Source organism: Melanostigma gelatinosum (assembly GCF_949748355.1).
Source record: "Melanostigma gelatinosum genome assembly, chromosome: 7".
In the NCBI taxonomy this organism is placed as follows: Eukaryota; Metazoa; Chordata; class Actinopteri; order Perciformes; family Zoarcidae; genus Melanostigma; species Melanostigma gelatinosum.
The window spans coordinates 5,624,975-5,638,561 of NC_136640.1; the positions used below are offsets into that span (position 1 = coordinate 5,624,975).

The 13,587-nt window shown below is 43.9% G+C and overlaps 1 protein-coding gene across 4 annotated transcripts in view; it reads right to left on the minus strand.

The window, feature by feature from the left end:
* rap1gap2a (RAP1 GTPase activating protein 2a) overlaps positions 1 to 12,337 on the minus strand; it is a 33,850-nt gene extending 21,513 nt beyond the window's left edge. For all 4 annotated transcript variants that reach the window (XM_079271479.1, XM_079271478.1, XM_079271477.1 and 1 more), the window contains exon 1: positions 11,592 to 12,337. In XM_079271479.1, the coding sequence (XP_079127605.1) occupies positions 11,592 to 11,731 (140 nt within the window). In that variant the 5' untranslated portion in view covers positions 11,732 to 12,337. The remainder of the gene's footprint in view (positions 1 to 11,591) is intronic.
* Positions 12,338 to 13,587: the final 1,250 nt, after the last annotated feature.

Sequence of the window (13,587 nt, forward strand, 5' to 3'; positions counted from 1 at the left end):
CCTCTCTAATCCATCTTTCTACCAGTGTGGAAGGCTGTATCACTTCAGATTTAGTGGAGGGAAGGAGAAAATGAGTTTTAGTTCATGTGAAATGAATATGCCCGTTATTTCCTTTCATTAGCTGGAACCATAGTGGCTCGTTCTGCATCCTGTCATGGTGAGAACAAAAACTCTCATTCACAGTTATACAAAAAAATGAGAGGAGGTAAAAAAACCAGTTAGTTCTACCCTCCATTGAATTTAATCAACAACACTCTTTGGAGTTTTTGGAGACCGTCATAGCCCGTCAATATTTACCGGAGGCTCCAAGACGGCCAAACAAAGCACACCAGAGTCTCACAGGCCAAGCCCGAATTCCTCTTCAAACCTACGGAAAAGCCCGACATTGACCAGCTCTTTCCACAGGTTCAGCTTTCACACAATGCACCACTGTGTCCCCCCGTGTGTTGAATGCATGCTAGTACAAGGTAGCCAAGTGTGAGCAGTGTTTGAATGAGCATCATAAGCCAAGACAGACAATAGGAGGGATTACAAATTAGAAAAATAAAACATGGTTTTAGCTGGACATCGTTCTCTTCAGCCTGAGGTAAGTGGGACACTGTGTGTTTTCCACTGCTGACTTGTGAAAATGAAAAGCTTGTTACGACCGCTGTCCTTGGGGCAGAGCCCTGCGCTGTGCCTCTACAGATGACCTGTGTTTCTGTGTTGCACACTCACTCACACCTGCTCACAGAGAGATGCTGTTCGAGGGATTGTGCGCGCGTCGGCGAGAGAAAGAGGGAAAGACGAGGAGCTGCTGTCCTTGGACTGTCTCTCTGTTGCGACGAAACAACAGCTACGTCACAGTTACTGACTCCCACCCAGGTAGGGAGGGAGGGAACTCACATACTGGGACAGCAGGAGGGATGAAGCAAAGAAACAATTTAGGAAGAACAGGTCATGGGGAAAGTGAGTCAGAAGAGGGAGCAGTGGAAAGAGGATTAGATGTGCACTCAAGGCACTTTGAAGAGGGGGCTTTTCATAGCATCATCAAATGACAGCCCACTGTCCTGAGGAAATATGTTTATTCAGCGCCTCACAATTTACATCAAACACCAATATTGACAGCCAACGTAGGAAGGAGTGTGCTTCTTACTTAGGTGGAGAGTAAGGGTGTGATGGATGGGAGTGTAGCACATCAGACTTTCAGCAGGCCGGCCCCAGTTTGAGCCTCTCATGTGTGATCGTTCACAGAGCTAAACAAAGATGGTGGCCAGAAATGACATGTGTCCTTTCTCAAATTTGTATCATGTGAACCAAAATTCAAATGGTTTACCGGTTATGGTTCTCTTTATTGACGTTACTTCATTTTATTAGATTTATGTCTTTCCTGGCGACCGTCTTTGGTTGGATTAGGAACATGCTCTTTAAAGGATTTTAGGAAAACTGCTGTTGTTGGATAAATTTCACCGAGTGAATGAATGAAGTGTAACTTAAGTCAAGCCTCTGTCACCTCCAGCTAAGATTAAGTGGTTGCAAATCTGCAAGGCAAAAATAGGGCAGATCGTGCTCCACATTTACATCCAAACTAGTACAACATGTACCTTTCTCCAGCATGTCTGTAATCCTGCTTGCATTTGTGCAGCTAATTATCGTTGATTCAACAGTAATTACATACACATTCATCATGTTTATCGAATGATGCACGTGTGTGTGTGTGTGTGTGTGTGTGTGTGTGAGAGAGAGAGAGACAGACACAGATAGAGGGAGAGATGGTAATACATCTCCGTTCGTTCATGTATTGATCACACCCTTGAGATAAGATTAGGACAGCAAAACATGGGGGGGGGGGCAATACCACCACACATCCCCACATAACTGACAGATCACAGGAAGAGGAGATAAGGGGATGAAAACAGGAAATCAGGGTGATGGTGGGTGCAGAGAGGATAGAAATAAAGAACAGAGAACGGAGACAGACAGCAGAGGGTGAACTGCGGGTCTCGGATATGAGTCCTCTCCCTGGGGGCCTTCCTGCGCACTCCCGTTTCCAGTTGGGTTTAATATTTGATACGAAACCTGATAAGGAGCCTGATCCTCATGCCAATTGGTCAATTACACAACTGATGGTTTCTCTAATGGAGTTAATACAGCAGTAATTGGAGACAGAGCAAAGGGAGAAAGACGAGGGCTGTGTAGAGATGGAGCGCATGGATGGAAGGACCCGTCAATCCTGATGTATGTTGAAGTAGACGAAATGAAAAACCACGTCGCACAGCAAGATCCTCCGCGACATTACATATTTGACACGACAGTTACTGCTCTGAAAAGCACTTTCAGGGGCTGACTCTCCAGGAGGAAAGGTGACGCCTGTTGCTTGACATAAACGACGTTAATTAAGTTACCGAGTGTGAACACGTCTTACAGAAGATAGAAGTGGGATTAATGAAGGCCGGAGATTGACTCTTAAATTCGGTTTAGATTTGCAATCATAAACAAGAGAACGATTGGATGGATTGCCATACATTTCTGTACAGACATTCCTGCTGAACTTTCAATCAATCAATCATCGAGACAATGTTTAATGACCAAACACCTGTAGAAATAATGACATCCTCATGACTGATTTTATAGATGACCCTTGTGCCACTCTCAAAGGCTGCATTTAAGTCGACAATCAGTCTTCTTTTTGCAACCATGAGGAGATGCCCTCTGCTGTCGATTAGAAAGAATGCAAGTATACGACACTTCCGCATTGGTTTCACTATTCAGAACTGGAACGTGGTCCTATTTAAAGGAATATAGACAATAAAGCAGGTGTGCATTAGGGCGTGGCGACCTTGTGACTGACCTCTGCTTTGTTCAGTCTGGGTGTTGTGCTTGTTTTCGCCTTAGAACTTTAACCCTGTGTTCCCAGTTCATGACAGTTATTTTTAACCTTTTTCAGTGGCCTAAAAATGTCTTATCCAGCATTTTATTTGTCACAGTGACTAGGTCCACTTCTTATGTACAGCCTATTGTGATGACGCTAAATCATGATGAATAGTAAGTGTCTGAAATCCTCAATCCAATTTGATTCAACAGAAAATAATTGGAAATGAATACAAATAATTAAGTACAAGTATCTAAAATGAGACACAACATAGAGGACTTAATGTACTGTTTCCTAAAGAGTAGACCATTGACAGTCGATTGAGGAGTAGTGAATTAGTACATCTTTGGACTAAGCCTTAGTCTTGTTTCGGGGCTTTTTTAGCAAAACTTTAACTTAAGATCATCCGTTACATTGTAAAGTACATCACATATCTTAATGCCCTTTAGACAGCAATTTCAATGACTTTGTCTCACGTCCTTCCTCTATTTCTCCCTGTACGATCTACTATCTGTAAGCCTATCCTTGTTACAAAGTCCGCTCCACATATAGGAGTAAGAAATGGATGTCTGAGTCAGTCAGCTGCCCACCAGGGGAGTTCAGTCATCTCAGATATGTGCAGATATGCGGAGAGGTCAGGGGAGAAATAATTAGGAGGCAACTGCACTGTTGCCTGTGGGAACACCAGGCCTCTCCCTCTCTCTCTCTCTTACTGTGATGTGAATAGATACAAAGATGACAGCAGACAGCAGATGAGACTGTCCAGCCAGACAACCTGAAACACTCATTATCAATAAGAGGAAGAGGAACAGAGGAGAGGAGCAGGTTTTCAGTCTCACTTGATCATTATTCTTTCTTTTAAATTGAATTTTCAACATAGGATCGAAAGAAACTGTAAGACACTCTAATGTCAGCAATATAATTCTTGCCACCCCTGAGTAAGTCACTGCCCCAATCGGCCCAGTCAACGCCGACACGCCTCTCCTCTCCCCGCTCAATTATCTCTGTGATTAATTCGAGCGTGAGACTAAAGCGACACCAGTGACGGGCTCGCCCTCTCCAGGCACACACAGTCCCACCCGAGGAAACCACGAGTGTGTGTGTGTCATGTTGTTGCTCCCAAAGAAACAAGGTCAATTATTCTGCACTTTAAGTGTGTTACCCTGCGTGATACTCATTTAACGTAACAGCTACTGCAGCCAATTTATTGACTTAAACGCCGACAAGCGGGCTAAATGACCAGCTTCTGTGACACACACTGCGTCTCTGACACTGGATTTACATTCCTACACAAAGAGAAAACCCTCCAAGCTAGTGAAAGGTTACGTACTGCAGCTTTTACCTTTGAAATGTCAGCGTTGTTTTGTGCCTCGCGGCGCAAATGGTGCCAAGAGGCCTCTGATAGACATTTACCTGAACGGATCTACCAACAGCTGGGAGACACAGATAAAGGTCACAGGCTGAATACTGTTTGTTTCTTTGTCTACGGTTGTGCTTTGTGCAGTTAATCACACCTTCTTTGGATAGCTCCTCAAGCATGACAGTCAATTTACTAGTATGTGGCTATAATGCATTAGTAGTTGCATAAACATGGAGCCTTCTGACCCAGTAAACACCCGAATAACAGATAGATGTGGTGAACAAAATGTAGAAAAACACCTCACTGAAAGAAATTCTATTTTGTTTGGGTTCACCGTTGGAAGAGGTGTCATGTACATTCTCTTTTCAATTACTTTGTTTTCAGAACAGATCTGGTCCGCACATGCACATCTCCTGGATGTTATTCAAAGGTGTTCCATGGGAAGATGCACCACTCTCTCTTTCACTGTTTGCTCTTAGCAAACACCTTTTGTGTGTGTCAAAAGATGATTATGTATCTTTGCTTCACCTGAAGAGCGTGTTATTTCATTATTAACCCTGGACAGTCGTAAAAAACAAGACCTTAAAAAATATATGTTCTCCTTTGGCACAGTACTACATTACAGTGACAAACACAGTTGCCTGGCACACCAGCTCTCTATCATATCACAGGATACGCCATAAATCCTATCTAATCCTTTTCATTTGGGATCCGGTTCCTCTTTATCACTGCCCAATCTCGCCCAGTCTCACTGGCTTGACTCAGGGGGAAAATAGAGTTAAGTGTCTCTAAGGTGACATTGAATACTTCTCTTCTCAACCATCTCCACCACTGATAACCACACGAGCAGGAAGGTCCTGAAGGAAACGGTTCGGGGATATGAAGACAGAGCGCGTGAGGCGCACAATGAATGAATGTCAGGCAGATTTCTGAAGGAGAGAAGGCAGCAGAGCAAGGTGTAAAGAGAGAGAGAGAGAGAAAGAGAATAAATGATTCTCTGCCGACTAAAAATAGCATTCTCAATCCCCTGTGAAGAGCTGGGTAAATAGTGTCATCTTGGGTGGGTCTCTGGGCACTTGTTAGAGACAATACGATCTCATCCATTACACCCAAAGACAAGGCTGACTGTCACATTTGTACAAACAGACAGCACACAGACATGCGAGTTAAAATGTGTGCAAGTTTGTGCGTGTGTGAGAAACTATGCGGGTCCCCTCGCAGCTGCCAATCACAAAAGGAGTGAAACTCACTTGAGGAACAAGAGGGAGTTTAAACGAGGGAGTAATTGAGGGTAGAGAGGAAAAACAGAGGGGGAGACGGGGGAATGGAAATATGAGTGAGTCAGTGAATAAAAAGCGGTTGTGTTGAACAAACGGAGGAGGAGGGTTCGACAGCCAGAGGAGGGACAGGACAAGGAAAGACTGTGTAAGGTGGTCATGAAACGCAACAGGAAAGACTGCACTTTTAAATCATCAGCTCTGCTGGCAATACATTTATTGGCAATAAATGTGAGCGTGAGGTGCACTGGGAGGCTGAGCCCCTCCTCATAAACCGAGATTGTCCAATCACTGCTTCGCAACGCTAACCGGACACAACAGGTCTGTACCACAGGTCTGTACCACATGTTGAAGGAGTGTGCATGTGGCTGTAATGAGAGTGATCTGGGGAAGTTTACACTCCAGCAACACCAGCCGAGCACATAATCTGAGATAGCATTACGTTTGTCAAGCACATGGGTTTGTCCTCCTAAGAGCCTTTTTTCTTGTTATTTTAGACGTGAAAAAATACAGTTTGAGTCATACCATAAAGAATGCATCTCTCCGACTTGCTTGCTGAAATATGCACCAGCCAAGCAGCCAAATAGGGTTACATCAGAAACTAAATGATGAAAAATGTCATGTATCATTTCATATTTTAGGGCTAACTAGCTACACTGCATTTAAAGAACAATACTGGTTCTTTATTTCCATGTGACATCCAGCTTGAGCCTCAGTGTTCAGGCACAATATCGTGTATGCAGCCATCAAGTAGATATTTAATGAATTAGATTGGATCAATGTGCAGTCACACAGGAGTGGAACCAGCAGAGATTCTTTGAATCGTGTGGGTGTGGGTCACTTCCCTCTTCTGGACGGCTGCCTGGCTGGCTGCAGTGTCACAGATGACTGTTGGTGGTGGTGGTTGACGGTGTGTCGGAGGAATGGGTCTGAGCTGCCACCAGCTGCGAGTGTCATTTATTTTCTCAGTTGGTCAGCCCCAAACATTTCAATAACCACATACTGCAGGACACACGAACAGAAACTCCATTAGTCCAACTGGATGGTGTATGTGAGGCTTTAATCCCAAACTGGTCAATTTAACAGATTCGCCATTAGATTGCATGTTTGTTTGAGCAGCGTACCATTCAAAGGGAGACAGCACTCAATTAGAATTTCTGGGAATGTATCCATGACAGATTCCTAGAACAAAGAGTTGCTCCTCCAAAATTCTAAGACACTTAAGACGAGATATTTGTGAAGATAAAACCTATTCACAAAGCATCTCAGCCCTTGAGATAGCTCTTAAGGTAAAAAACCTTTCCATGTCTGGAAAGAGACAAGAGAACCAACCAATCACACCAATTTAAAAGAACGCATCATAGCAACGGGGTCAACCACACCTCCTCGCTAAGTTAAACCTTTCTGTCCCTTCCTTGCTCAGAATTGCTCTGACAAGGTTCCTAAATGAACCTCAAGCTCGAGCCCCTTGGTAGTATTTCTCAGGCAGAGTTAGGAGCTCTCTGCAGCCCCCGTTGTTATGCCCTGCAGAAGCTCCACTTCTCCTTCTCCTTATTAAGGACCCTCAAACAGATATTTAATAGACCACTGACTAGTGTTTGATGAGATTGTTCCCTTCAGGGACTGCAACTGCTGAGATCCTTGCATAACTGTCAAATCAAATCAATCTATCTACTCCAAAGGGAAATATGATTTGCATGCAGGGTTTGAAACACCAAAACAAAATAAACCAGACAACTGGGACAATCGCACAAACCGAAATGATTAAAACAACGACGAGAGATGAGAAACCTGAAACAATATGAGGTCTGAGGTTGCAAAAAGCACAAATGTGGAAAAATGCAATATGTCAGTTGAGGAAAGAGGCCAGCTATTAATGTGCATACAGTTTTCCATGTTCAGAATATCAACAGTCGTCCACTCAAAGACATCATTCAGGCATTTTCCTTTTCTAGCAGTGACCTGAAGGCAAGAGCTCAAACTCTCTGCACACAATCTATAAGCTGTCTCTTGTTCTTCCTGTCTGTGCAAAGATGTCCATGTCAGACAACAGTAAAAAAGATGAAGATGCTTAAACATCATCAAAGCAGAAAAGCATTTTGAAGAGCTCATTTTCCTACAAGTAAAAGATTCTGCTTCAGTTTTTGAGCATCTCAACTGATTTTAAAACACAGTTTCTTTTGCAGAACTGTGCCAAAAATATTTGTCGCCGTCCACCATCTCGAGTTCCTCTCCCTTCATAACAGGCATCTTAGCAGCGAAGGACGACTTTCTAAAATCAATACACACGTCCTTAGTTGTTGCTACATTAAGCAGGATGAGAGACCTGCCAAGCCATTACACAGAGTCCACCTCCACAGGCCGGTGATCTTATTCCACCCCATCCGTGTAGGCTGACTAACAACCGAATCATCCGCGCATTTTATTATGTGTCTGGTCTCATCATTATTTTGACAGGTGTTCTTAATAATAATACATATAGAAGGTGAGGAAGACCTTGTATGGGTCCGCATAGGGATTTGATTTAAAGGGAGACTGTTAAGACATGTTGGTTCAAGGAACAGTTCATCACATGTAGGTGCAATGCTATTGGGATTGATGTATTTATGATGGAGCTTTTATTCTAGTTATTACATTTTTACCTGAAAAAGACTGGGATCGAAATGTTGTCCATTTGAATATATTTGTGGAAACCGCTGCAACACACCTCTATCTTGTAAATTGTATTAATCTGTACAAAAAACCGAGTCAGGTGAGGTGTTTTCAGTCTTTGTGCTAAGCTAAGCTAAGCTAACTGACAGATGGCAGCAGCCTCGTATATACTGGTTAGATATTAGAGTGATGTCCGTCTAGTCTGACTAACTTTGAAGTGTATAAATGTATTCAGTAAAAAACAGTCTTTCATGTTAAAATCAAGGATCTTTCCTGAAATATTTTGCTGGTGGAACTACTCATGAGCAAGCAGCTGTGTGAGATATTTGGCGGTCTGAATCATTTAAGTCGTTGCTGTCTGATACTGAAGTGAACTGTACATGAAACTTGTCATCAGAAAGGGTGGCACTCAGAGGTGTTTCCCTTTAGAAGGGTTTCGTTGAGTCTTTAACAGCTGAAAAACAAAACCCAAATGACTGAAATGCTGATAAAGAAGCCCAGTCAGTCTCAGAGTCAGGCTATAGGCATTTTTTACCATTTAAAAAATAGTTTATTGTGTCTCATGGCTACTCAAAATACTCAAAATACATAGCAACATAGTAACATAGCAAGCCATGTTGTTAGATGGTAAATTGTGATATGAAAAGCTTTTAATGTTAAACGGGGGCAACACAGTGTGTGAACAGAAAGCCCCATGCTGGGATTATAGATTAGGTCTCAAAAACACACTGGCATCATAAATGAGTCTGTCTCCGCTTACACAGACAGGTACACACTCTTTCACCACAACCACTGCACCACAACACCACAAACCAAGAGGGAACTGTAACCATAACCGCTTCGGCACTTGTTGTATAAGAACTGCCAAAAAAACACAACTCATGCATAGCTACACACGCTATGGGACAAACATCTCATACACAAGCACACACACAAACACATCAGGTCTGCAGCTGGAGATAAATGGACTATGGAGGACATTGATGCATGGAGAGTAAGATCAACATGCAGATACCAGCAGCGGACCTCATGCGGTTCAACTTAATGGAGGGCGCATATACAGTACGTTATGGCTCTATCAGCACAGAGATTAAAAGTGAGAGGAATACATAGAAGATACAGGAGAAAGATTCCTGTAGGTTTGTATATTGTGTGTATGTTGCCCTATTTGTGGACGAGCGGAAAAATGTGGACAAAGACCGAAAATTACATTTTCACAAATTCTTTGCTGCAAAGTCAGGTGGTTAAAAACCCAATAAAACACATTTTTCTACAGCATTATATACAAAGTGTTCCCTATCATTATGTTGTTGCCATTTTGTAATTGACTTCTCCTTGTATTCATTGTTAGAGTAACCCTGCTTGACATGAAATGCCGTGCCACAATGGGTGGTCTAACAGTTAGTCTGAAAGGACCGCAATCAAGCACATAACAACTACCACTTGGACCAAGACACCGTAAAAATGTTTGCAATTCACCGGACATGATTGTACTGTCGCCATTTGATATGACAACACGCATAATCGAAACCATGAATCACACAGCGCGCAAGTGAAAAACATGCAAATAAAGTGTGTATTTGTGTGCATCTGTGTGACAATGCTGTACTGTTGCATTAGCAGATGTGGTAGCCTCCAGGCATGGCTGGGTTAATCAACTCGAGGGCCCTGGGGCACACAGAAAAGTGCGGGGGGCCGACTGACTACCCCTTTCGTCTCACTCGCTGTGTGTGTACCGTGTTGCCATCAAGTACATATTTTGCCCACAGGCTCCGAAACCAACTGATTGAACGATGGAAAATCACTAAGCTGCAGATTGCACTGTGTCAATTCGGTCAATTAAAGGCACAATACACACAATGTAAGCGTATTATGAACCATGGTTCCTAATACAAACCAAGACTTCGGGATCAGGTAATATTACAGGTCTTTATCATTTCAGTTGACAAATAATCAAATCACCACAAACCAGCCGTCGCACAATGAACCTGTAAGGCCCCAGGAGGTCTGGGGCAGTTGCCCGGTTTGTGTGGTCGCTAATCCAGCATCGCCGCCGGGGGTCTGAAACTAAATAACACACATATACACACACGCACGCACACAAACACCCAGAGGTCAGAGAAACTTATCAGCATTTGCAAAGTGAGTTACACTCTATTTCAATGTAGCCTATTTTGATCCAGGCTATTAGAACAGAGTAGCAAAGTGCATTCAGTGCCGCGTATCAGATGTTCACACAAACTCATACAGACGCACGCATACACACACACACACACACACACACACACCTAACCCAGAGCACACTGTATGCATCCCACACCACAGTAACACTGACAAGTCAAACTCAGCCTTCTGCTCAGATTCCAATTTAACTGTATGTGCATTGCTGCTAATGTTAGCTCGGCCAAAACAGGTCAACCCCTGGGGGAGGCTTAGTGGAAGGGAAGAGTTGGCAGTCTCGACCCTTCCAACCTCACTGTTTGTTACCAGGTGGGATTTTCCCAGGGGTCATATTGACATGCACTCGTCTGAGGGAGTATTAGCAGCAGGGCGATCTGGACACAACGCAGCATGCAATGAAAATCCCCTTACAGGTGCATTTGGAGTGGCAATTTCTGAAGAAGTAAGGCATCAACTGTCTTCCTGAAGGCACAATCTGGTGTTCCTGTCATTATAGAAACCCGTCTGAAGGTCCTCAAGAGATTGCCAGACGCTTTTTAATGCTTTCTACTTTGCCTTCATCGTCCATAATAAATTCATTTCAAATCCATATCTACTGCGGGGTTTTTTTCAGCAGGGCTGTGTGCAGTAAAACATAATACTGTCTTTTTTTTCCTCTCGTTTGCAGCTCACCTTTTCAACTCTCAGACCAGTTCACCAACCTACAAACCTTTGTTCACGCTGCTCTTGTGCTAAAGTGATGACACAGTTTCATCAGCATTACATGGTATCAACAAGTGTCCATTGGTGCTCGTGTGTAGAGCAAAAACTGTCCAGAAGCGGACGTAGAAAGACACAAATAGATAAGTGGATGACCTTTGCATCTCTCTCTTTCAACACTTCATTCGTTTTCCCCATGTTCCTCGCTCTCCACACCACAGCTCTTCTTCTGTCCGCTCGGTCCCTCTTGTTCGCTCTTCAAAAGCACTCACAACAAACCGCCATTCACCTACAATCCTCAATACCTGTCTCTCTCTTTGCTGGCTGTCATTTCCACTGACACAGACATGCACGCTCTAATAAAAAAAGGAACTTTTTTAAGACTGCACATGCTAATTTATTGAACCGTAAAGAGCACAAAGTGCCCCATGCCCCTAAAATAACAAAGACATTACAAGCAAATAAAGTTTTGCACATTAAACTGCAGACTCTCTGCTTGTCCCTAAGCCATTCATTTTCTACCCAGCATGCCTGAATCATCAGAAGACACAATGGGACAAGCTTCACCCACCCTTCGCTCTCCTCTTTCTCTCTTTCTCTCTCCCTCTCCCTCTCCTTGGCTTTGCGAGACTTGTGCAGGAGTCCGATCAGGATCACGGCGGCTCGGATGCCAGCCTTCTTGCTGTGGAACCGTCCTCCGGTCTGAGACATGCTGGATGTCTCTGGCGGTGCCACGAGGGGTTCAGGTGACAGACGGTCCAAGGTCAGGCCGGCTCCAGGGTCCCTGGGCTGCAGGACCTGCTTGGTCGTGGCTTTGCGGGGTTCCAGTGTGAGCTGTAGATGTCACAGTCTTGGTTCTGTATGCTGTCTGGTTTTGGAGACAGCTGTCAAGTGTCTGCCAAAGCAAGTATACCTGTTTGATTTCTGGCCCTGCACTGTCTGTCCAGAGCCTCTCCGTCAGACGTTCTGGTGTCTGGACCAGCGATCCAAAAGTCAAAGATTCTGTAGCCACCCCTGGTTTGGCAGGTTGTGAGATCCGATGAAACCTCTGTTCATCTCGGTCTTGGGATCAATGAGCCCTTCTTGTAATCCCAGAGGTCCAGAGTGGCACTGTTGGACTCCAGCTCAAGGTGAACTTCTATCTGCATTCGCTGCATCTGCAGTAAACCTGTGCATCGTAGCTCCATAACACATCGTGGTCCCTGACGAGAGGATGAAGAGTGGCGCTACTGACAGCCTCGTAGACCCTCACACTGTGGCACTGCATCTCTCGGTCTACCTACCTCTACCTTCACACCTCTCCCTGCTGCTCTAACATGCTCTGTTGTTTCTCCTCTGTGTCTGCTGCTGCTCTGCTCCCTCCTTCCTGACTGCTGAGCACCGCCTTGCTCCGTCTGATAGGCTGGAGTTGGCAGAAGGACCGCCTCCTCCTCCTCCTCCTCTACTGTATGCCTCCCTCTATCTCTCCCTGCCCTTGTTTCTACCATGTTAATAATCTTACATTAATCTCCCCGACCTTGTTCTATCTATGCTTGATTTCATGATTTAATTTCTAGGCACATGCATGCACACCCCCCCCCCTCTCTCTCTCTCTCACACTCAATCCCACTGTGTGAATCTCAATTCAAAACAGGCTTATCAGCCTATTGCCTGCTGTGCTGTTGCCAAGGACATTGGAATTGAAATGTAACCTCACAAAATGCGAGCAGATTAAATGACACCACATGGAATTTTTTTTAATTTTAACAAATTTGACATGCTCTCTTTTGTGCACAGACAGAAATACATCACACGTTCTTCTCACACTGCGTTTCTTGTCTGTTGCCTGCCATTATTCTAGGGCGCCACATCGTTTCTCCTATACCTCTCCAGCTCAAGCCAGAGCCGGTTTCCTCCTCAGTTAGGCAGACAAACACTTCCAAGAACATATTGATCTTAAGCATTAGGTTCATTCTTAGTGCCACCTGTTCTTCTTTCTCTCTTGGTGATCGAATCCAGTGGTTTTGAAAATGAGGTCCGGGGACCCCTAGTGGTCCTTGAGATGGTTCCAGGGGGTCCCCAGCAAAAAGGGGAATCATTTATTTTCACTATAAGTAATACAATGACCGAATGTATGAACTTTTGGTCATGGGTTTCGTACACTTTCTGTAATAAAACATCTAAAAACTAAATCCCAGATGGAGGTCCATGGGACAAAATCTTATCAAATCGGGGTCGGTGGTCTAATTTGTGTCAGTTTAAATTAAAGTTCTTGTGAACCACTGAGCTAACCAACTGATTGAGTCAGCAAGTGAGGCAAAGGATAGCTAATTGACTCACTAGCTGCCTTCATTCTAGTAGCATTAGTTAGCATTATTTGTTCTTTCATTGGTTCATTCTGTAATTGGTCTGACTGGTTAAAGGAATAGTTCGTAATTCTGTGAAATATGCTTATTACCACTCTCATGTCTGTGATGTTGAATATGAATTCACAGCCAGGGAACATTTAGCTTAGCTTAGCATAAAGATCGGAAGCAAGAGTTTCCACTGGCTTCCTGGTGCCTGTGTACATTTTGATATTCAGATTA